This window comes from Halichoerus grypus, chromosome 15, assembly GCF_964656455.1.
Source record: "Halichoerus grypus chromosome 15, mHalGry1.hap1.1, whole genome shotgun sequence".
NCBI lineage: Eukaryota > Metazoa > Chordata > Mammalia > Carnivora > Phocidae > Halichoerus > Halichoerus grypus.
The window spans coordinates 44,910,239-44,934,106 of NC_135726.1; the positions used below are offsets into that span (position 1 = coordinate 44,910,239).

The 23,868-nt window shown below is 57.5% G+C and overlaps 2 protein-coding genes and 1 long non-coding RNA gene across 16 annotated transcripts; 2 read left to right on the plus strand and 1 right to left on the minus strand.

Moving 5' to 3' along the window:
- Positions 1-6: 6 nt before the first annotated feature.
- LOC118520167 (uncharacterized) lies at positions 7-12,289 on the minus strand. 4 transcript variants are annotated; one of them, XR_013444173.1, is made up of 3 exons: positions 12,149-12,289; positions 4,049-4,099; positions 7-1,499 (listed from the first exon to the last, which is right to left on the minus strand). It is a non-coding gene; the product is annotated as an uncharacterized LOC118520167 (long non-coding RNA). The 4 variants fall into 4 exon arrangements; XR_004909566.2 differs by having other exon boundaries at positions 7-1,566; XR_013444174.1 differs by lacking the exon at positions 4,049-4,099 and having other exon boundaries at positions 12,149-12,274.
- On the plus strand, positions 1,005-9,041 carry PROSER3 (proline and serine rich 3). 8 transcript variants are annotated; one of them, XM_036067921.2, is made up of 11 exons: positions 1,005-1,100; positions 1,937-2,033; positions 2,343-2,545; positions 3,406-3,533; positions 3,637-3,746; positions 4,381-4,463; positions 4,567-4,706; positions 7,336-7,511; positions 7,629-8,577; positions 8,666-8,747; positions 8,856-9,041. In XM_036067921.2, exons 1-11 carry the CDS (start codon positions 1,090-1,092, stop codon positions 8,995-8,997), a joined length of 2,121 nt encoding a protein of 706 aa, XP_035923814.1. In that variant the 5' UTR covers positions 1,005-1,089; the 3' UTR covers positions 8,998-9,041. The 8 variants fall into 8 exon arrangements, with proteins under 8 accessions (XP_035923814.1, XP_035923817.1, XP_035923815.1 ...); XM_036067924.2 differs by having other exon boundaries at positions 7,336-7,478; XM_036067922.2 differs by having other exon boundaries at positions 3,640-3,746.
- On the plus strand, positions 11,004-23,845 carry ARHGAP33 (Rho GTPase activating protein 33). 4 transcript variants are annotated; one of them, XM_036067919.2, is made up of 23 exons: positions 11,005-11,142; positions 11,872-11,977; positions 13,064-13,161; positions 13,241-13,325; positions 13,672-13,752; positions 13,857-13,994; positions 14,425-14,517; positions 15,042-15,164; positions 15,253-15,330; positions 15,414-15,480; positions 15,565-15,624; positions 15,719-15,871; positions 15,955-16,057; positions 17,189-17,333; positions 17,413-17,495; positions 17,580-17,687; positions 19,032-19,177; positions 19,817-19,970; positions 20,055-20,200; positions 20,284-20,358; positions 21,415-22,089; positions 22,182-22,573; positions 22,670-23,845. In XM_036067919.2, exons 2-23 carry the CDS (start codon positions 11,951-11,953, stop codon positions 23,453-23,455), a joined length of 3,816 nt encoding a protein of 1,271 aa, XP_035923812.1. In that variant the 5' UTR covers positions 11,005-11,142; positions 11,872-11,950; the 3' UTR covers positions 23,456-23,845. The 4 variants fall into 4 exon arrangements, with proteins under 4 accessions (XP_035923809.1, XP_035923811.1, XP_035923812.1 ...); XM_036067916.2 differs by having other exon boundaries at positions 11,004-11,142; positions 22,182-23,845; XM_036067917.2 differs by having other exon boundaries at positions 11,015-11,142; positions 11,896-11,977; positions 22,182-23,845.
- Positions 23,846-23,868: the final 23 nt, after the last annotated feature.

Here is a 23,868-nt window from a genome sequence, read left to right on the forward strand (position 1 = left end):
AGAGTCTTATTTAGAAAGCCCAACAATGACTTGGCCATTTATTAAGCGCCTGCTGGATGCCAGAGAGGTGATCCCCCGATATCCCAAAGGGGAAACTAAGGCTGACGAGGTGGAGCCTTGCCGAGTGGGTAGGACGGCGCGGCATTTGGGACCCGGGGCCCGAAAACCCCTGCGCAGAGTTCGCAGTCCCTTTAATCCACCCCCGCCCCGCAGGCAGCTCTGGGGATGACGCAGATGGCGGTCTTAGGAGCAGATTCTTGGGTACAGGGAATGTGGTAGCCGGCCAGGCTGTCAGGAGGACACAGAACAGACCCTACTCCCATCTCAGCAGGGCCTGGGCCCAGCCCCCCGACAAGCCGGGCCTAATTCTGGGCCTCTGACTCAGCCTCGGGTGCGCAGGGTAGCGGGGTCTGCCAGGTGAGCAGCGGCCAGAGGGCGCGGGCACGAACAGTCCAGGCTGGCCCCCGAGGGGCCGCGCGGCGGGCCCGAAATAGCTCATTTTGATCCCACCACCTCGGCTAGGAGCCCAGGCCTGGCACTTAGGACAACCAGCTGCTCCCGCAGCAAGACGGAAGTGGTTAATGACTCCGCGGGACTGGTTGGCTGGCCCGACTGATGGAGGGGCGGCGGTTAGAGAGGGGACAGATTCCCCGATTGCCCTGCAACGCGAAAAACGGTGGTTACATTGGAGTCCGGACAAGATTTCCGCAGCAAAAGGGGGAGTGGCTCTAAGACACTGGGGGAAAGCAAGAGTACTTTATGACCCCTCCTAACCGCGAGCTCACCCTCAGATCCTTTCCATTGGTCCACAGGCTTGCCAATTACTGCTGCACGCTACGGTTCTCCAATCAAACATGCTGTCTCAGTCAGGCCGAAGTTACAGCCAGTTGTGCGACATCTCCCTTTGGCCACTTTCCAGTTACTTTTATTTTCCTCTTCATCATTGGTCGCCTTGGAGGCCGCTCTCTTCCCGCGCGGGCACTCCGGGAGAGGGGCGGGCCTGACAAGGCATTGCTAAGCGACAAAGATGCGCGCGGGGTCAGCCCGGTGAGGGAGCGGAGCTGGCGGAAGCGCCCAGGTAGCTGCGGGATGGACCGCAGGTGAGGCCGATCCTTCTCCCGGGGACCACAGGAGGCCTGGGGAGGACCTAGGGTGAGATTAACACAGCGTCGGGTCAGGTTTGCTCGGGTCCGGAGTGTCTTTTTCAACAGCACTGGAACTACAACTCCCAAGATGCTCCACATCCTTTGGCAGCTCCAGCCTAGGACTTCACCATCGGGGTCCCGTAGCGTCTTACGTTCCGCTTTCCAAGTGGCTCCAGGGGCTTTTAGTTTTCCTCTAAGGGTGTCCAGTGTCATCTTGGGAGTTCAATTTCTGGATTTTAAAAACTGCCCCCAGATTCCTATGGGTGTTGGTTTTGACCTTTCTTGCCTAGGCGGAGCCCAGTTACTGATGGGGATTGTAGTCCATTTACCATTTCCTCCTTCGTGTCCCCGGGACTTATGGGAAATGGAGAGAGAGAGGGTTTAGCCGTGGTTCTTAACCCGAGCTCCGCTTCAAAATCACCTGGGACGGTGCGAAAGAGATACAGATAACCAGCCACCTTCCAGATATTATGATTTCTTTTGGCTTGGGGTGAGGACCACATATCTGTATTTTTAAAAGGCTCTTAGATTGGATTCAGGGTTAAGAACCACCAGTTGGCAGTTCCTTGGTTTTCTGAGACTGCCCCCAAGAGCTGGTGGGAATCGAGCCTCTAGTATCGTTATCTCGAATGTGCAGCGCTGCTTCATGGGAATTATAGTCCATCTCTTCCTGCAATCTATGGGAATTGTCACCTGGTTCTGCCCTCCTCTTCCCAACCCCGAAACCTGACTCCACCCCACAACCCCCAAACAGGGGGGCTCTGCCTGCCAACCTCACTCTCCCCTTGCAGTCTGCCAATTTTCTCCATCCAAGACAGCCCCTTTGAGGATACTCCCCTGGATCAAAGCCACTACTGGCCATCCCAAAGCCAGACTTGGCACCCCAAGGTGAGGACACTCCATAGAGAGTGCTGTGTGTTAGCCCAGTGGTGAGGGAGTAACAACTAGAGGGAAGGAGGATATGTGATGGGGGGGGGGGGAGTGAGGGTTAAGAGACAGTCCTACTTCATGGCTCTGCCCTCACCCAGTCCTCTGTCACCTGGATCACCTATCGTAGCCCCCAGTCACTCTGAGTTGTTACCATTGTGGGATATGTTTCCTCCCCTCTCGACTAAGACACACTTCATGTGTGCCTTCCTTCCCCTACAGGGATGACCCCTCAACCCTCACTTTCTTCTCCCTACCTCCCTATCTTAGACCCTGAGCCCATCCAGGTCCCGGGGGTCCAGGCCCCCAGAAGCTCCCAAGGCTCTGGCCACAGGTCCCAACTCCTCTGAACTGTTTGAAGAGTCCTGGCCATCCAGCTCAGGGACCCCTTCCCCACCCAGCACCACTGAAGGACAGATGGGAGCCTCCCAACCACCCACCCTGGTTGACAGCAGGGAGTCCGTGGTGGCCAAGTAAGTAGCAGCAGCCCTGCCGGGGGAAAGAGGGTTTGGATCAGGAGGGGGCAGGCATCCCATAATAATCACCATAGCCAGAGTTGTTTATGCAGCACTTTTAGGACCACACTTTATATGTGCTATTAAGAGCTCTGGAGCTAGGCTGCCTGGGTTCAAATCCCAGCTCTGTCACTTACCCTCTGTATGACCTGGGCCTCAGTTTCTTCATCTGTAAATTGGGGATATTAACAGCTCATATGCCCTAGGGCTGTTTTAAGCTTTCAATGAGTTACTGTCTATAAAGCATCTATAACAAGTGCTATCCCATAGTGAGCCCTTGGATTTGTAGGATCCAAGTTCAGCTGCTCTAACAAACAGTCCCAAATTAATTGTGGCTCGAGCAAGATAGCATTTATTTCTCCCTCACCCAAACAGTCCAGGCAGAAGCAACCAGGGCTGATATGGCAGCCCCCGGCTGAGGTGTCAGGGACACAGTTTGCTTCTGTCTTGTTGCCTCCCATCACTAGGCTGTTGTCCTTTCCTTTATGGACCAACCGTAAAGGAAATGTGGCTCCCAACCACATCCACTTGCCAGAATCACATCTCATCTCATAACCCTGCTGGTCAAGAACCTAGTTACGTGGCCATTAAACTATTGGGACCCCTGATAAATACATCTGTAGAAGAGTGGCTATGTGCCCAGTATTATATAGTCTTATATAATATTGTATTACTCTGTAAGAGAGAACAGATGTTGAGGGACAAGTACTAGGTCCTGCCAAAGTACTTGATAAACATCACTACTGTGATTGTTATTGTCATTATTATTATTATTGGCTCTTCTCATTCACTCACCTCCCATTCTCTGATGCTCACAGGTACATAAACCGGTTCCGCCAGGCTCAGCCCACAAGCCGAGAGGAACGCCAGCCTGCAGGCCCAACCCCAGCTGACTTTTGGTGGCTACGGCCTGAATCTCCAGACACCCCCAGTCAACTTGCAGCAGGTACCTGCTTCAGTCCTATCCACTGCTGGCCTAAAACCTTTCCTGATCAATGCCCCCAGCAGAAATTCCTCATGGCCCCCCAATATCAACTGGGGCTTCTCAGCAGGAGCCAGTGAACCAGAAGGAAGACCCAACACAGCAGTCCCAACTCTTGCAAAGGTGGCCAGCGCATCTCAGGCTAAGGCTGTGGCTCCCCTTGAGGAAATGAAACAGGTGACATCCTCATTTACTTTCTTCCCTATGTACCTGAACTGACACCACCAGCCCTAGGATAGAATTAGAGTCAATCCCCAATTCAAGGAAGCTTAAACAAAAAAGGAGGATTTGTTGGCTAATGCAATCAAGAAATCCAAATGTATACGCTTTCAGGAATGGCTGGATCCAGGTGTTTGACCACTATTAGGAGGAACTCGACTCTCTTGACTCTCTGTTCCTCTTTCTTGGGCTCAATCTCAGGCAGGCTTTCCCCTTGAAGTAGTGAAGATGGCCCCAGTGATTCTAGGCTTTTAACTTACCCATCCAAAGCCCCAGGGCTTACTCTCATTCGTTCATCTTTGAGCCAATCACTGTGGAACCAGAGGACAGATTGTTGTGATTAGCCACGCCTGGTCAGGAAGGTGGGGTCAACCCTTCTCCCACAATAATGACTACAAGCAGGGGTGTGCAACCCCAGAGGAAAACTGGGTCCCTCTGCCCTGAGGAGGAGGAGCGGATTCCTTAGAATGGCTTACCAGCATGTGAGGATACCAGGTGGAAGGCAGACCTGTACTCCAGGCCCTCTGTCCAAAGCCCCTTTCCCAGCACCCTTTAAGATGGGGGCTAGTCTCTAATCCCTCTTTCCTCGCAGAGCCTCAACACATGGAACTCATCCCTGCTGGACCTGGAGACACTGAGCCTGCAGAGCAGAGCTGCCAGGCTGCTCAAACGCAGGTGCCTTCCCTGCCCCCATCCTCCTCCCCACTCCTACAGCTCCACGCCCCCCCCCACCGCCTCTGAGACCCCCTGTTGCCTCGCTTCTGCTTTCTTCCTACAGCAAGGCCTCCATCTCCTCCTCCTCACTCAGCCCTAGCGATACCAGCAGCTCCTCATTCCCCGTCAGCTCTGATGGCCTCTCTCCCTTCTCCGCGACCTTCACCCCTGACTCCAGCAAGGGCTCTGACCCCAAGGCACATGGTAAGTTCTGAGGCAAGGATGGAGAAGAGACTGGGTGTGAATCCCAGCTCTGACATTTACCAGCTGGGTGACCTGGGGCCTCTCTGGTCCTCTCTGTTTCTCCAGCTTTAAAACAGGGGTAATAAATGAGTTGGGGGATGCAGGGAGCTCTTGCCACAGGTCCTAACGGGACCTATCATTAGTATGACAGCCTCTCTCCGCATCCTGTTTGCAGTTCTGAACACAAATTTCCAAAATCAGATGGCTTTTTGCTCAGTTGGCCCTGTACCTGATTGGACAGCAAAATCTGACCTAAAGAATAAGAAGGCTGTTTATCATCTCTCTATATCTCATTGAGGGTGAATAGACATACTTTTTGTTTGGCTGTGTTAAATTGAACCATATGAAACTTTTGTCTTTGTCAGTAAAAAATGGTTGAATTGGACAGTTTCATATTGTTCAGCCAAATACTGTGTTGAGTCTGGTATACCGAGCAAGCCCCCTGTTGACGCTGGACATATGATGTGACTTTGCTGAAGCAGGCCGACTGTTGAACGCTCAATTCCTGCCACCTGAAGTCTTCAGATTTCAGAGATGGGATTAAGGACCTGGATTACTATTACTCCATGGCCAGGTCCTGGGGCACAGTGGCGCACAGGACAGATGCTGTCTGTGTCTCATGGGGCTTGAGTGAATGGGGGACAGGGAGGCACGGTAAACAGGGAGGTGTCCTGCGTGGTGTGTGTGATCCTGGCTGAGCTCTCGCTTGTCTGATTCTTTGCTTCTTTTGGGCTTCACCTCACCTTTTATTCACCTCTCCTTCCTGAGCCTCAGTTTTCTCATCTGCAAAATGGGGATAAGACTAGTACCTACTTCATGAGTTGTCCTTCAGATTAAATTTACTCATTCTTTCATTTGAAAAACACTGAATACCTATTGTGGATGAGGCCCTGGGTGGGGGCTTGAGGATTCTACAGTGAACCAACCATGTGTGGTCCCGCCTTCATGGGCCTCACAGTATAGTGAGTGTGGGGCAGAAATAGCTACATAACCCCACAAATACATGTGAAATGTAAGCAGAAATGAGGGCCATGCAAGAGAGGATCGTGATGCTGGGAAGTCAGGGAAGGCCTTCTTGGAAGAGGTGCTGTCTAAGTGGAGACCTGAACAATGAAGGTGGGGACAAGAGCCCTCTAGCATATACGGAGGACCTGAAGTGGGGGGAGCATGGTGAGGATAATGGACTAGAAAGGGCAGGGCAGGGGGGGTGTGTGTGGGGGGTGAGAGTACTATGGGGTCAGGTGGAAGAGATTGGCAGGGGTCAGATTACATTGGGCCATGGGAGGCATTTGGTCATTAGCTTAGTACTGGGGAGCCACAGGAGGGTTCTGAGCAGGGAGGGATGGGATCTTTCTTGGGTTATTAACAGACTCCCTCTGGCTGCTATCGGCCCCCCAGTGAGAGACGCTGGTAGTTTCTCTTGGGCCAGAGCCTGAGGAACAGAGTAGAGGGAAGTGGCCAGGTTTGGAAATAGAGTCACAGGATATAGAGGGGAGTGGGGGGGAGAGAGAGATCCAGGATGACACCCCCCTTCTCTGTGCAGCATCAGATGGTGGGGCTTCAAAGAGACAATGGGAGCCCTACTGATCATGACCGATGAAGTTATGCTCTGGGTGATGGGAATGATGTCCATTTGCCCCATTGAACTGAGGACGGCCCGTGGCCCTGCCCTTGGTCACTGCTATATCCCTAGCACAGGTCTGGACGCTGCACTTCCATATAATAAATAGTTCATTTGGCATTTGTGCCACAAATACTGATGGCACCAGGCCTTGTTCTTGACACTGAGGATATAGTGACGGTCAGACAGACGAAAACCTTCTTGTGTAGCTGCCATTGTGAAGGGAGAGCGAAGTAAGCAAAGCAGTACCACACTGAATATGTTAGAAGGTGAAAAGAGCTAAGGAGAAACCTGGAACAGGAGAGAGGATAGGGGCTGGGGGTTGTTGCAATTTTAAATAGAGTAGCCAGGGAAGGCCCCACTAAGAAGATGATCCTGAGCAAAGATCTGAAGCATGGGAGGGATGGAACCCTGTGCATACAGGAGGGAACAACACAAATGCAAAGGCTTTTGCTTTTTACCAGGACAGGGGAGGGTTCCAATCCTGGAGGGCCCTGATCTGACTCAGGTGTTCCCAGGCTCCCTCTGGCTGCGGGGTGGGCTGGGGGTGGGGGAATGGGACAGATTGGGAGGACAGAAGTAGAGAGACCAGAGAAGAGGTTGCTGTGGGGGTTGGCCCCAGGAAAGGGCAGTCAAGAGAGGAAGAAGGGGACAGATTCTGGAGGATCTGTCTTGTTCACTGCTGTAGCCACAATGTCCAGAACAGTGCCTGGCATATGGTAAGAAATCAATTAGTATTTGCTGATGAATAAAGAACTGAATGATGACAGGTTGAGAAGCCCATGAGTGCTCTCTCCTCTGACTGCCCCTTTTCTCACTTCCTGCTTGGGAGAGGAGGTGGGACATTACCTGGAGAGCCTGTCTGAATACCTTTCTGGTACAGTCGAAGGGTATATGCACAGGCTGTCCTTGGTTTGCTCATCACCCCAGCCTGTGGCCTTACCCTTCCTCCTTCTACTTTCCCCACAGTAACACCAGCACCTGCCCCCATCCCTGCTCCAGCCCCGGTCTCCTCCCAGGCACCCCTGCGTCCAGAGGATGATATTCTGTACCAGTGGCGGCAGCGGCGGAAGCTTGAACGGGCTCGAGGAGGGCAGGGTGATGGAACCTGGGTACTACCCCAGACTCCTTCCCTCACCACTCTAGTGAGACAGGGGAGGGAGGAGGCTGAGGGGGCTGGAGGGAGGGAGGCTAAGGGAAGTTGGAGGAAGGGGGAGCCAGAAGGGGACCGAAGAACCCTCTGTCCTTTATCTGCCTCTCAGGTCTCTGCCCCCGTTTGTCTACAGGCCCTTCCTGCCCCTGCAGAGACCCTTGGCTCCCTGGGAACCCAGCCTACCTGTGTCCCACATTGGGCCAGTGTGGCCCGACCGGGGCCCCTGGAGGCCTTCTATATGGAGAGGCCTCCTATTCCCCCAGGGTTCCCTCCACACATCTTTTGGGGCCCCAGCCCCCATGGGTTCTTCTGGGCCCCGCAGTCTGGTCCCTGGGTATCTCTCGGGGCCATTCCTCCCATGCCCTGTACCCCTGCGCCTCCGGCTGCCACCTCGGCACCCGCAGCCTCCACCCTCCCGCCCTCAGCCGCCCCCCAGGATCCACCCACTCCTGCTCCAAGCTGCCGGGCGCAGCCCGAGAAGCAGGGCCCCAAGCCTCGGAGTAGCGGAGCCCCGCGCCAGGAGTCCGCTGGGACAGTCGTGGCAGCTGACGAGGGGCCTGGCCCGCAGCTCAGAGGCGCCCTGGGCCAAGTAGTATCCGCTCGGCTCTTCCCGGACAGCCTGGAGGACACGCCCCCTCACCTTGAGGGCCCACCTCTGCCCGAGGCTGAATCTCTGAAGGTCAAGGCCACACACCCCCAAACCAAGATTGCGCCACCTCGCTCAGAGGTCACTCCCCCTCTATCTGGATCACGATTTCCCAAAGCACAGACTCCGCCAGGTCGGTCTAAAGCCGAGTCTCGGAAAGCCCAGGCCACGCGCCCCCTAGCGGTGTGGGAGCCTCGGAAAGACAAAGACACTCCCTGGGCTGAAGCTGGATATCCACCGCCCAAGGTCCTGCCCCCTCCAGCTGAGGAGGCGTCCCCTGGCCCCGAGGCTCCGCCCCCTTCCTCCAAGGCGGGGCCTCTCGAGGAGGTGGCTACGCCCCGGTCCGCTGCTGAGCACGCCCCCTCAGGAGATCTGCTCTGCCAGGCTGCCCGACTTCTGGAGGCGGCAGAAGGTGGGCTGATGTGCGTGGCTGCCCGGATCTGCATGGCAGTCCAGCACCTTACGAGTCGACCTCCTGGCGCTCGCCTTTCTCCCCCTAGACTCTGACGGCAGCGAGTTCCAGGACGACCCGGTACTTCAGTTGCTAAGAATTCAGAGGGCCGAGCTGAGACGGCAGAAAAGGTGACCATCACCGGGATCTACAACACCGCGTTCCCAGAGCCATCCATCATCCCAGACCCCAATCCTGAGCACATAACCTCAGCCTCTACTACCCTGGCTTTTTTGCAGGGAAGTGGACGCCCAACTATCCCTCTTACTGGAGCACACTGAAGACTCAGGGACTTGGTCTCCTCCAACCAGGTCGCCCCCCAGGTCCCCAGGAAGGCGGCCGCAGAGGGGAGGAGCTTCTCTTGAGACCAGGTGGCGCTGAATTGTACAAATTATATTTTTCCCAATAAAATTTTTTTCACGTTACTGATTGTCCCTGAGAAAGTTGTTCTGGAAAGGCTAAGGGTCATGCTAACTCAGAGAAATAGCTCCCTCCCTCCTCTACCCATCCCCTGCCCCACCCCCACTCTAGTTCCTGACAGTTTGGCACAAAATCTCTTCTGGTTTCCCCTCTGAGGAATCCTCTCTGAGGTCAGGACAGGGGTGTGGTTCCAGGCCAGATTTGAGGCAAAACTGGGACTCCCCTTAGTTGACTCTCAGCTCAGAAGTGGATCCTCCTGTCTCAGTGGACACCAAAGGGCTGTGTTCTGGGCATGAAGCTAATGGGGTCATCAGAGTGCTGGGCAATGGTCAGTCCTCAGTCCACAGCCTGCTTGAGCCAGCAGCAGCATATAGTGTGCTCATCCCTTCCTCCTTGAAACTCTTCCTTTCCCTGCTTCCAGTGTCACACCTTGTCATTGCCCCAACCTGTCACTTGAGCATGCCCCAGGTCCCTGGCCTTAACTGTCTATATTCATTCCCAGGTGCTCTCATCTAGCTTCACCACTCTAACACCCATCTCTATTCTAATGGTCCCCAAATTTCAAAGCATGGCTTCCTGGCCATAGTTGCACTTCTCAAAGCTCTAGAGCTAGTCATTCCAGCGGACAAAAAGGAAGATGCATTGCTTTTTGCTACTTAGCCTTGGATACCACATAATGTCAATTCCACTATTCTCTGTTGATTGAAGTTGTCAGTCTTGCCCAGATTCAAGGGGGCAGGGACAAAGACTCCAGCTTTCATGAAAGCAGTGTCAAAGAATTTGCAGTCGTGTTTTAAAACCACCACAGGGGTTGGTGGGGGGTGGGGTGCGGGGATGAGTGGAGACTGCAGGCAATGGGAACATCATGTAGGGAATCCCTGTGATGGGAGTGAAGTCAGCAAGTTCAATAAGTTGAAATAAGTAACCCTAAATTGACCCCTCCCTCAGCATTCCCTTTCCCCAATCCCGGCTTAACTTTTTATCCATAGAATTTATCACCTTCTAATTTTCTATATTTTTGGATATTTTGTTCATTGTCTTCTCCCACCAGCTTTTGAGCTGCATGTGAGCACGATATGTTTTCCCTTGCTTTGGTTACTGATGTAGCCACAAATTAAGTGATTAGAGTTTTTGAATGAATGAGTGAATGAATCAAAGTTGTACTTTCTTAGGTGAGGGGCCCTGTTGGGAACATGACCAGCGGAAAAGTTCTCTTGGAAAGGGCATTGTTATAGTGTTTTCTGGGCCTGGCTCAAGTCGGAGGCGGAACGACTGGGACTGGCTTTATGGGAGGCGTGGTCATGTTCTGGCATTTTGGGCTAAGCCAAGTCCTAGGAAAAAGGAGTCAAACCTGGAAGCCGGCCTGTAAGAAGCAGTAGAGGAAGGAGGCAAGGACAATGTCCAGTGGGAAGGGCGAGGCCAAGTCGCAGAGAGCCTAGGATTACGTCCCAGGCAGGGTGTCTGAGCCAGTGAAAACCGTCCATGGGCAAATGCCCTCAGTATTCTGTGGGCAGTGTCAGGGTCGGGACTGAGAAGATGGGGCTAGAGGATTGAGACATTGAAAAGCTGCTTGGGGATGGGGAAAAGCTCTGAGGCCATGGAAGAATCCAACTAAGAAAGTCAAAGGGGGAAAAAAGTGTCAGAGGACTAGTCACTGAGAGTGGACTAAGGGGAGGGCCCACTGCTTAGTGTTAGAAGTGTTGGAAGCAAAGCATAAAGAACCTAGGGGTGTGTCTCAGGAGGGTAATAACAGCCAATGAAAAGCAGTCATGGGCGCGGCGCTGTCAAACTTCGCGGGGCGGGACCGAAGAGACCGAGCCAGGGATGGGACCGAAGCCTAAGCCAATGAAAACCCGTCGGGTGGGCGGGGCGTCGTCCTAAGGCCAAGGGTGGAGCCAATGAGAAGCGGCGCCGCGTCCCCGCTGCCCCCGCCTCCGTGGGGCGCGCGCCGGAGCCACGGGCAGCCGTTAGGGGCGGGGCCTGCAGCCGCCCGCGCGCGGCTCGCGCCCTCCCCTTTGTGTCGCCATGGCGGCGGCAGCGGCGACGAGGACGACGAGCGAAGGATCGAGCGCGGCCGGCGCCTGAGGAGGCTACGCTACCATGGTGGTGAGGGGCCCACGCGGCCGTCAGTCCGTCCGCGTGTCAGTCTGTCCGCGCGCGGCCCCGCCCCGCGCGCCCCGCCCCCGGCCCCGCCCGAGCCCGCGGCCTGCGCCGCCCCTCACCCCTCGTCCAGGTCCCTCTCGTCCCCCGGCCGGGTCTTGGGCCCGAGCCCTTACCCCGGCCCCGCCCCCTCAGTGTGCATCCCCTTCCACGCCCTGGATGGAGGTGACAGTGGCCGAGGACCCAGGCTTGGGGGGGATGGGCTAGTCCCGGGAAGGACCCGCACCCCCAAGTGTCCCCCGCACCCAGGGACCTGCTGAAGCTTCCTGGGTCCTTCGCCAGCCCCATCCCACAGCCATCCTCAGCGTCTTCTCCCAATCTCCACCCCTCCCTGGCTAGCCCCCTCCCCCTCCTACCACCAGCCCCTTTCGCGTTCTTGAGCCCCACCCCCACCCGGCTCCATCCTCAGCCTGACCCTTTTCTTCTCATTCTCACTCCGTTCTGCTCCCTCTCAATCAACCCTTCCCACCCCCCCCATCAGCCTGAACCTCAGCCTCTCCAGCGTCTCCCCTCTTCTTACTCCACCCCAACCCCAAGCCAGCAGTGTACCTCTCACTAGATCCTTGGGTCCTTCTCCATCTTCTTGTCCTCACCCTCCCTCCCCACCATCTCCCTTTCCCACCATGCTGCTCCTGCTCATTCATCCATTCATTCCCTCATTCGCTCACTTAACAGACATTCCCTGATACCTCCTGGCAGACCCCATGTTCCAGACGCAAAGAGATTCACCTCCCGTCCTGCCTTGGGGAGCTTCATGGGCTGGAGAGGGACAGAACCGAGGGTGAGACCCAAGGATGAACCTGAGGTTGCAGGGATACGAAGGAGGGAGAGGCTAGAGCCCAGCCTGGGAAGTCCCGATCTGGCAGCTGGTTATTTTATTCATCAGATTTTACGGGGCTCCTGCTGTGTGACAGGGCATTGGGACCCAGAGAAGAATCAGGCACAACCTTACCTGTGAGGAGCATCAATTCTGTGCCCAGCTCTGTGCTGGGTCCCTGATCCTGGGGCAGTCACAGTCCACTGGGGGAGAGGGACTTGTCACCAGTGATATCTGAGTGCTCAGGGCTGGGATTGGGAGAACCTCAGGTGATAGAGGAGTCTGGAAGAGGAGGCTGACACAGCCCGGGTCAGGGAGAACTTCCAAGAGGAGGGAATGAGAGAGATGAGACCTGAGGGATGAGGAGGAGGGAACCTACTGAAAGGAGGGGGAAGAGTGTTCCATGCAGAGGGAACCTTTGCAAAGGCCTAGGAGGAAATGAGAAGATGGTGCTTTTTTTGGACTCTTAGAAGTTTGAGAGCTCTTGAGAGTGGAGGCCGTGGGGGGAAGATGGGGCTGGAGAGGTAAACAGACCTGAGAATTCAGACTTTATCTTGAAGATAACAGGGAGCCATTGAAGGTCTATGATCTGTGGAGAGACAGGCAGATATGTGTAGTATGAAAATTATACTGGCGCTTGCTGTGAAGAAGCTAGCAGGAGGGGAGAGGTTGGAAGCAGGAAGATTGATAAGATGGGAGCTCTGATTGTCCAGACATCAATAAAAGGTGTGGAGAGGCACATAGGGGAGATGACTATACTCTGCAGGGGTTAAAGGTGGGCTTTAAACAGGGAGAAGTGGTACCAGCGTGTGCTCTCCCTGCCTCACCTTCAGTCTCTGCTCTTCCAGCCCCCTACCCCAGACCACACACGAAGAAGCAGGCCTACCCTTAGTTGCCGTCACCCGCCCCCCCCCCCACCCTTCTGCTCCATGCTTAGGGCAGCCTGTAGAGCAATTCGGGCCTCTGGGCCCAGGCTCACAGATCACAATGCTCCCGTTGTCTCTCGGCTCCCATCTCTGGAGGCCTCTGATTCTTCTTTCTGCTCTACAGGCTCGCAGCACTGACAGCCTGGATGGCCCAGGGGAGGGCTCGGTGCAGCCCTTGCCCCACACTGGGGGGCCCAGTGTGAAGGGGAAGCCTGGGAAAAGGTGAGAGGTGAGGGTGAGGCTCAGCTTAGGAGGGGGGCCAAACACAGGAGCCACCAGTGATGTGTTACCTGTCCCCCAGGCTCTCGGCGCCTCGAGGTCCCTTCCCTCGGCTGGCTGACTGTGCCCATTTCCATTACGAGAATGTTGACTTTGGCCATATTCAGGTAGGAGGGCTTTGCACCCAGGTGGGAGGGTGCGATCTTACCCAACCCTGAAGCAATATCAGCCGCTGTACCCCTGAAACCTATCTCAGGGATAGCTGAGCGGTCGGTGGCAGGAGCTGCAGGGTGGAAGGGGAGAACGGTTCATTCATTCATCCCTTCCTTTCTTCATTCATTCACCTAACTTTTTGTTAGGTGTCTGCTCTGCCAGGACCCTGTACTCTGACTGACATCCTTAGGGAGGCCCAGGCAGGGGACACAGATCCATCTCTAGATAGTGCCAACCTGGAAAGGTCAGGACTGGAACAAAAGTGAGGCCCTTAACCTAGGCCTTTGTTTCCCTCTACAGCTCCTGCTGTCTCCAGAGCGTGAAGGCCCCAGCTTCTCTGGAGAGAATGAGCTGGTGTTTGGGGTGCAGGTGACCTGTCAGGTGAGGCCACCCCTCTCCTCATCTGGCCTGACAGACGGGTCTTCATGGTTCTCAGCTCAGTGTACCGGGACTACTGCTCCTTTCTGTCCCTCCTGATCCCGCAGGGCCGTTCCTGGCCAGTTCTCCGAAGTTATGATGACTTCCGATCCCTGGATGCCCACCTACACCGGTGCATATTTGACAGGAGGTTCTCCTGCCTCCCAGAGCTTCCCCCACCCCCAGAGGGTGCCAGGGCTGCCCAGGTAAACTGCTTATTGTCTCAGCCCCCACCTCACCTATGGTGTGTCCTCATGAGCAATGTGTGAGGCCATCAAGAGAGGATAGTGAAATATTTAAACACTGGTATGGCCCAGGTTCCAACGAGTCGGAATGGAGAGGCCCAGAATGAAACTGCAGCAGGGAGGCTCCTTTCAGTTTTAGGAGCATGGGGCGTTCCAGGGGATTCGGTGGGAGAGTCAGCATGGCCCAGACCAATGGGGGCACACAGGAGCTCAGCATGGCCCGTTTACTAATTGATATGGATATATTTCAGTGCTTACCAGTGGAGAAGCACCCATGCATTCAGGCTGAATTTCAGCCCTGCCCAGAGGTGAGCTAGGGCAGTAGAAGAGGGCAGCGACCTCTCTCAAGGTCCCCTCACAAAAGCCCCCCCCCCCGACAACCTGCCCCCAGATGCTGGTACCACTGCTGCTGCAATACCTGGAGACCCTCTCAGGCCTGGTGGACAGTAACCTCAACTGCGGGCCTGTGCTCACCTGGATGGAGGTGGGCCCGGGAAGGGGGGCTTGGAGTCGGGAGGGAGCGAGGGCTGTCTGCGGAGCGAGAACCAGTCTGAGAGTGCGTGTGGGCACAGGGAAGAAACCAGCCAGAGTGGAGGAGGCTCTGGTATTTCAGGGTCTGTGTGGGCACATGGCTGTGAGAGAGGACGAGTGCATGTGTGCGTGTGTGTGTGTGAGCAGGCATTGGACTGTGGGGATGTGAGGATTGCAAGATATATCAGTTAGAAATGGGTTTGACTGTAACTCCTAGAACACCTGGCCCACAGTGGCTCCAACCAGGAGGTTTTCAGATAGCACACGTGCAGTGTCTGCTCTGGAGGGTGAGGGTACAGGGGTGTCCTGGGACATGAGAGGGAAGGAGGGGCTTTGTTGGGCAAGAATTGCGGTGTTTGACCAATAGCTCTGACTGACTGAGGCTCTCAGGTAGGGGACAGGCAGTGGCCTCTACTGGGCATAGAGGAACGCTCTCTGCCTTTATTATCCCCTCCTTCTGGCCTCTCCCCATCTCAGCTGGACAACCACGGCCGGCGACTGCTCCTCAGTGAGGAGGCTTCCCTTAACATCCCCGCGGTGGCCGCTGCGCACGTGATCAAACGGTACACAGCCCAGGCACCAGATGAGCTGTCCTTCGAGGTGAGGCTGGGCGGAAGCAGACTCCAGCGGGGCTCCCCACTTCCCCTGTCCCTTCTGACCCTCCCTCCAATTACCTTCCTGCTCCCAGGTGGGAGACATTGTCTCCGTGATCGACATGCCACCCACTGAGGATCGGAGCTGGTGGCGGGGCAAACGAGGCTTCCAGGTGACCCTTGCTTGGGTGGACGGGTAGGCCAGGGCATCGTGCCAGCTAGGGTGGCCCACTCACTGACCCCAAACCCTCCTCAGGTCGGTTTCTTCCCCAGTGAGTGTGTGGAACTGTTCACAGAGCGGCCTGGTCCAGGACTAAAGGGGGGTAAGTGCCAGGGGGCAAAATGGGGAGGCCTCCCTGCATCCTTTGCCTGTCATCCATTCTTTCCACCCATTGTTCACCCCACAGATGCCGATGGTCCCCCATGCGGTGTCCCAACGCCCCAGGGTGTCTCCTCTCTGACCTCAGGTAATGGGAACAAGAGACCAGGCCCTGCCCACCCCACCCCCCGATAAGACCAGCGGCTGCACTGACCTTCTATGGCTTGCCTTTACTCCCCCAGCTGTGCCCCGGCCACGTGGGAAGCTGGCTGGCCTCCTCCGAACCTTCATGCGCTCCCGCCCTTCTCGGCAGCGGCTGCGGCAGCGGGGCATCCTGCGGCAGAGGGTGTTTGGCTGTGACCTTGGAGAGCACCTCAGCAATTCAGGCCAGGATGGTGAGGCCTCATGTCCACCTGCCCAGCCCACTCCTCCCACCCTCTTGCAGCCTGCCCAGACCTGAGCCCCTGCTTTCTCCCAGTGCCCCAGGTACTTCGCTGCTGCTCTGAGTTTATTGAGGCCCACGGGGTGGTGGATGGAATCTACCGGCTCTCAGGAGTGTCATCCAACATCCAGAGGCTACGGTGAGGGCCCTCCACCAAGCCCTTCCTTCCGCAAAGACTTACTGAGCATCATCTCTATCCCAGGCCCTGTGCCATGTGCTGGGGACAGAGTTATCTGGGTGGGGGCGGCAGTTAGGCGGGGCTGGGGGCAGGGAGGGTTTTTTTGAGGAAGTGACACCCAAGCTGAGGCCTGAAAGGCAAGAGCAGAATAAGCATTGGAAGCAAAGAGATCAACCTTCATTGAGCACCAGCCACATGCCACGCACTAGGCACTGAACACAGAGATTCCTGCCCTCATGGGGCTCACATGCTGGAAGAAGAGACAAACAAGGAAATGAGAGAGTACCAGTAGGTGACAAGTGCTATGGAGAACTATAGAATGGGGTAAGGAGGATCATAATAAGTTGGGGAGGGAATTGCAGTTTTAAATAAGGTGGGCAGGGAAGGCCGCCTGGGGGAGAGCCTCCTCTGGAGGAGGTGAGGCTGCCAGCCGTGTGGACATCCTGGGATGAGCTTCCACCATGGTGGGACAGTCAGTGCAAGGGGAAGGCAGCAGGAGTTCATGTCCCAGAGGCAAACGGGCCTTTCGGATACTGTTAGGATTTTCCTTTTACTCAGAGTAAGGGGGTAACCACGGGAGGGTCTGAGCTGAGGAGGCACAGCATGAAGAACAGTCTAAAGTGGGGAGCAGTGAGGCATGAGCACTGGGGCTAACAGGTGTGAGGTGACAGTGTGGAGCCTGGGGCTCTGAGAGACAAGGCACGAGGTCACACGAGAGCAGGGGGACACCATCAGAGAGTTTTGAGCAGGGGCTGCTGGGATTTTGGCCACATCTTCCAGTGACCTCTTGAAGCCAGAATGACAACTTCGTAGAAGGAACGTGTGTGGTCATGCTCTGTATTCAGATGGCCTCGGGTAGCCGCAAGCAGGAGCATCTCCCACCTGAGCCTCAGTGTCCTCCCCTGTAAAATGGGGCATGCTCATTGGGGCACACAGAGTTGTTGGGGGGTTCCGTAAGGTTCTGCCTCTGAAGAGCCCAGCACGGGAAGAGGGTTGCATCCGTGTGTGGACGCTTTGGGAAGTGGAGGAAGAACATGGCCAGGTGGGTCAGCTCTGACCTGATCTTTCTTCTCCTTGACCTGGTGGCCTCAGGCATGAGTTCGACAGCGAGAGGATCCCAGAACTGTCCGGCCCCGCCTTCCTGCAGGACATCCACAGCGTGTCCTCCCTCTGCAAGCTCTACTTCCGGGAGCTGCCGAATCCCTTGCTCACGTACCAGCTCTATGGGAAGTTCAGTGTGAGTAAGGGAGCTGGCAAGGTCGGAGGGAGCCGGGATGCCTCGGCCCAGCCCCCGTCACACCTGTGCATCATCTCAGGAAGCCATGTCGGTGCCCGGGGAGGAGGAGCGCCTGGTGCGAGTCCACGACGTCATCCAGCAGCTGCCCCCGCCTCACTACAGGTAAGCCAGGAGGGGCGGGGCCGGCCTGTGGTGGGCTCCCGAGGGAGCCGAGGCTCAGGTGTCCTCCTCGTCTCCCACCCCCAGGACCCTGGAGTACCTGCTGAGGCACTTGGCCCGCATGGCGAGACACAGTGCCGACACCAGCATGCATGCCCGCAACCTGGCCATTGTCTGGGCGCCCAACCTGCTTCGGTAAGCTGGCGGCCGCCGGCCTGCCGCCCTCAGCTCCCTTCCTCAGGCTGGGCCTCAAGTCGGCCCCACACCTCCCCCCCAGAGCCCACCCACCCAACTTTTGTTCTCTGATTTATTTCATTCAACACATATTTCTTAAGGACTCCCTGGGTGCCAGCTCTTGTTCTCAGCACCGGGACCCAGTAATGAGCAGGATCCTGTGCTGCCAGGCTCACATTTTCATGGGGGAGATGGACAATGAGCTATCGACAAGAAAAATAGAGAGTATGGTCTGATGGTGATGCGTACTAAGGAGAAAGACTACAAAGCAGGGAAGGGAGATGCACGGGGTCATGGCATTTTGAAATTTTTAGAGTGGCAGGGGAGGCTTCCATAGGAAGTCTTTCTTCCTAAGGCCAGTAGCAGCGTGAGCCCCAGAGGATTTGATGGTGACCAAGACCAGAGAGCTCTCTGTCCTAAATAAAATAGGTGGTCCATGAGATGGGGGATATAAGAACTATTAGGACAAAGAAAAAAAAAAAGAGAGAAGGAAGCTGACAATTTTAAAGAAAGTGGGTGGGGAAGACTCCATTGAGGAGGTAACATTTGAGTCAAGACGTGCAGGAGGTGAGGGGGGGACCCATGTGGATATCTGGGGAGGAGCAGACCAGGCCGAGGGAATGCCAAGTGCCAATGTCTGGAGGCTGGAAAGGCGCCCGCTGTGCTGGAGGACCAGCAGGGAGGCCGGTGTGGCTGGAGCGAGGGAGCAAGTGGGTGAGCGGTTGAGGGGGAGGAGATGATGACGTCAGAGAGGTGACAGGGGACCAGCCAGAGGAGTGACTTACAGGTCGTGGGTCATGGTGAGGACTTCGCTTCTGCCAGGAGAGAGGTGCAGCCAGGGGAGGGCTCTGAGCCAGCAGGGCCCTGACCGGGCATCACAGACTCCCTCTGGTTGTGGCCAGGAGCAGACTGCAGGGGGCAGGACAGACAGGGAGCCCAGGGAGGAGCTGCTGTGATGTCTCTGAGTGGGAGGATGGAGGCTGCGTGGCGCAGTGGTGGGGACAGTGGGGGAGAAGAGTTTAGAATCTGGAGAGATTTTTGTGGGTGGAGCAGACGGGGATTGCTGAGACACAGGATTTAGGTGTGAGGGAAAGAGAAGGGTCAGGAACAACACCTGGAGGTGTCTGGCCTGAGCATTGACTGAGATGGGGAAGGCAGGGAGGGAGGGGGCTTGGGGAAAGGTTGAGAACCCAATTCTGGATGTGATCACTTTGGTAAGGTCAAAGGTGTTCCCCATCGTGCCTAGCTGGAACACGCCAGCCGGGGCTCAAAGCACCTGGCCTCCCTCCCCCTCCTCCCATCCAGGTCCATGGAACTGGAGTCTGTGGGGCTGGGTGGGGCAGCAGCCTTCAGGGAGGTACGGGTGCAGTCCGTGGTGGTGGAATTCCTGCTCACCCACGTGGATGTCCTGTTTAGCGACACCTTCACTTCTGCTGGCCTCGACCCTGCAGGTATGCCCATCCCACCCCCTGATATCCTGGCTACTGCCCCCTCATTGTTAGGGCTGCAGTGGGAGGGCAGGTGGGCTCCCAGCCCTATCCCTACCCCACTGAAGCTGGACCTCCCTCCTGGCTCCTTGAGGACCCCGCCCCGGCCTCTCCCACCCCTCCCCCCCCTTCTCATTTCAGCTCCTACGCTCAGGATCCCCACTTCTTGGCCCGGACATCGTTCTTCCTTCACCCCTTGTAGCTCCTGGGGGCTCTTGGGGCCATGGGTCCACCAGGGAGGAGGTGGGAGGTCCCCAGACTTGACCCCGCCCCGGCCCCACCCAGACTCCCCGCCCTACCCCGGACCCCAGCCCAATCAGGATTCAGCACGTCGGAGGGCCCTCTGGCCCGAGGTAACTGAAGCCAGAGCCGCTGCCCTCGCTGGCTGCCGGGAGCTGCCTCCTCATCAGCTCGTTCTGCCTCACTCCTCCTCCTCACCTGCCTGCTGCCCACCCATTCCCGCCTGATCCGCCCTGGCCCCCTGCCTTGCCAGCCCGGGTGGGCACGCTGCGGGGCCGGGGCTTGGGCTGTAGCGCTTGGCTTTGCCTGTGGCCTTGAGCGGCCCCCCCGAGCTGACAGCTGCCCCCTTTCCCAACTCCCTAGGCCGCTGCCTCCTCCCCAGGCCCAAGTCCCTTGCGGGCAGCGGCCCTTCCACTCGCCTGCTGACGCTGGAGGAAGCCCAGGCTCGGACCCAGGGCCGGCTGGGGACTCCCACCGAGCCCACCACTCCCAAGGCCCCGGCTTCCCCTGTGGAAAGGTGAGTGGGATGCTGGGGGAGCGCAGGGCCAGCCTGGAGGCCCCAGATCCTCAGACTGCCTCCTGTGTCTCACGCAAACCCCAGGAGGAAGGGGGAGAGAGGCGAGAAACAGCGAAAGCCAGGGGGAAGCAGTTGGAAGACGTTCTTTGCACTGGGCCGGGGCCCCAGCATCCCCCGGAAGAAGCCTCTACCCTGGCTGGGGGGCACCCGTGCCCCACCGCCACCTTCAGGTCAGAGGCGGCAGGGAGTGGGGGCTGGGGCTGGGAGGGGAGGCACCTTGGAGTGCCCTTGACCATTCCGCCTCTCCCCACAGGCGGCCGACCTGACACAGTCACACTGAGATCTGCCAAAAGTGAGGAGTCTCTGTCATCCCAGGCCAGCGGGGCTGGTGAGCGCTGGGTGGCTCATGCCTGGGCCCGGGTGGGGCTGGGAGGGCTGGCGGCCCTGAGGTGGCCTCTAGATGTATTTCAGATTTGCGGGGTTGGGGTTGTTTGTTTTGTTTTTTAGTTCCTAATCTGGACACGAGGTACCATCGATGTGTTAGATAAAGCATCACCCTTGGTTCATGATGTACTGTGATCATTGGTCCAGGCAGGGTCCTTTCAGGCTTTTATTCATTCCTTTTGAAAAGAAATCTAAATAATAAAACGAACATCCGTGAACCCACTGGCCAGAACTAAAAGACCCCACTCCCTTCCTGCAAGCTCCTCCCCTCTCCCCGTCTGCTGCCTGCCCACCAGAGGAGTCCCCTAGAGTTGACGGGCAGCATCCCCTTGCTCTAAGGTTTTACCACCTACAGGCCTCTGCAGAAATAACATATGGCACAGTCCTAGCTGTTTTGAGACTTTAAAGGTCTCCTAAGAAAGGGTGGGGGGGGTGGTGCTGGATGTGGAACCTGACTTTCCGCTCACTGCCACCCACGCGGCTGAGAGTAGCTCGGGCTCGTTCCTCTTGGCTGCTCTCTGGTATCCATGTGTGGCTCTCCCATCCAGAGTCACTTGTCTGTCCTACCCCCGAGGGGCTTGGGGGCTCTGGTGAGCACTCCCTGCGCGCCCACACTCTGGAGAGCGCTCCAAGCACCCAGGAGCCGAGGGGCGCGCTGTAGGCCATGCTCACGGTCAACCTTACGTGACAAGGCCGGGTCGCTTTCCAAAAAACGGTCGCCCTGATCTGCACTCCCAATAGTGAGAGCCTGGGAGGTCCCGCTGGTCTCCTGCTCACCAGCCGTGTGGTTGTCAGACGTCAGTCTTGCCTTTGGGTGTAGAATGATTCTCATCTTTCCTTTCTCACTGTGAGTCTGGACAGCAAATCCCTGGATTTACAGCCACTGTGACCCTATCCAGGGAAGTGCCTCTTCGTGTAACTTGCCCAGCCTAACCCACCCTTACTGCTGTATGCGTATGTAAAGTTCCGGCCCCTCACGCCTAACTGCCCCCCCTTCCAGGCCTCCAGAGGCTGCATAGGCTCCGGCGACCCCACTCCAGCAGTGACGCTTTCCCTGTGGGCCCGGCACCTGCTGGCTCCTGCGAGAGCCTGTCCTCGTCCTCCTCCTCCTCCGAATCCTCCTCCTCTTCGGAGTCCTCGTCCTCTGGATCCTCAGCAGCTGGGCTGGGGGCACTCTCTGGTTCCCCCTCACACCGAACCTCAGCCTGGCTAGATGATGGTGACGAGCTGGACTTCAGCCCACCCCGCTGCCTGGAGGGGCTCCGGGGGCTCGACTTCGATCCCCTTACGTTTCGCTGCAGCAGCCCCACACCAGGGGACCCGGCACCTCCCGCCAGCCCGGCACCCCCAGCCCCTGCCTCCGCCTTCCCACCCAGGGTGACCCCCCAGGCCCTCTCACCCCGAGGGGCCGCCAGCCCTGCCTCGCCCACTGCCCTGGACATCTCAGAGCCCCTGGCTGTATCAGTGCCACCTGCTGTCCTGGAGCTGCTGGGGGCCGGGGGAACGCCTGCCTCAGTCACCCCAACGCCGGCCCTCAGCCCCAGCCCGGGCCTCCGGCCCCATCTCATCCCCTTGCTGCTGCGTGGAGCCGAGGCCCAGCTGAGTGACACCTGCCAACAGGAGATCTGCAGCAAGCTGGCGCTGCCTGTTCCCCGGGGAGCCCAAGGCCAGCCTGGTGAGTCCTGCTCAGCCTACCCCATGCCCTTATAGACCCTGAAGCTGCACCCAAGACCTGGCTGACTCCTCTTCCCATTCCTCTCTCTGTAGGTCCTGGTATGGATTCACCGCTGCTGCCCCCACCCCTGTCCCTCCTGCGCCCTGGGGGGGCCCCACCCCCACCCCCCAAGAACCCAGCACGCCTCATGGCCCTGGCCCTGGCTGAGCGGGCTCAGCAGGTGGCCCAGAGACAGAACCAACAGGAGCATGGGAGCACCCCTTCTGCTCCCCACTCCCCTTTCCACCGCTCACTGTCGCTGGAGGTGAGCGGTGAGCCCCCAGGGACCTCAGGGGTTGGGCCGGCCCCCAACTCCCTAGGCCACCCAGGTGCCTGGGTTCCTGGACCCCCACCCTCCCTGCCAAGGCAACAAAGTGACGGGAGCCTGGTGAGGAGCCAGCGGCCCCCAGGGACCTCAAGGAGGGGACTCAGAGGCCCTGCCCAGGTCAGTGCCCAGCTCAGGAGAGGTGGGGGGGGGTTCAGGGGGTGTGGGGATGAGCCAGAGATGGCAGCTCAGTTCCTGTATTCTGTCCCCCCACAGGTTCCTACTCCCGGCTTCTTCTCTTCAGCCCCTCGGGAGTGCCTGCCACCCTTCCTTGGGGTCCCCAAACCAGGCTTGTACCCCCTGGGTTCCCCATCCTTCCAGCCCAGCTCCCCAGCCCCAGTCTGGAGGAGCCCCTTAGGTCCCCCTGCACCACTTGACAGGGGAGAGAACCTGTACTACGAAATCGAGACGGGTGAGGGAACCCCCTACTCTGGCCCCACTAGGTCCTGGAGTCCCTTTCGCTCTATGCCCCCAGATAGGCTCAATGCCTCATATGGCCTGCTTGGCCAATCGCCACCGCTCCACAGGTCCCCCGACTTCCTGCTCAGCTACCCACCACCCCCTTCTTGCTTTCCCCATGACCATCTTGGCTACTCAGCCCCCCAGCATCCCGCCAGGCGCCTGACCCGGCCCGAGCCCCTCTATGTTAATCTAGCTCTGGGGCCCCGGGGTCCCTCACCTGCCTCTTCCAGCTCCTCCTCCCCTCCTGCTCACCCCCGGAGCCGTTCAGATCCTGGCCCCCCAGCCCCCCGCCTACCCCAGAAACAGCGGGCCCCCTGGGGCCCCCACACCCCTCACAGGGTGCCTGCGCCCTGGGGCCCTCCAGAGCCTCTCCTGCTGTACAGGGCAGCCCCACCGGCCTACGGGAGGGGGGGCGAGCACCACCGAGGGTCCTTGTACAGGAATGGGGGGCAAGGAAGGGAGGGGGCTGGTCCCCCACCCCCCTACCCCACTCCCAGCTGGTCCCTCCACTCTGAGGGTCAGACCCGAAGCTACTGCTGAGCCACAGATGGGAGAGAGACCTTCCTCCCTTCCCTTTGCCCTCACTGATCTTGGCCCCATCTAATCCCTTGTTTTGTATTTTCTTGAGCTCCTGACCCCTACCCCAGGTTTCTAACTTTGTAACTTGTTTCTGATGTGGGTCCCTAACCTGTTATAGCTTCCCTACCCTGGGCCGAAGGGCACACCCATCCCCCCACCATCCTCCCGTCCCGGGGGCTCTCGCACAAATCTGAGGGCTAGGCTGACACCCTGTCTTCCCTCTCCCTCCAGGAGCCCCCAGCTTGTCCTGACCTGTGCACAGGGGGTTGGGGAACAGCTCCTGCCCATCTCCCCCCACACCCCCCACTAAACCATCTGACAAAATTAATGAATAAAAACGGTGAAAACACAGGTGCTAGTATCATGCTGGGGCC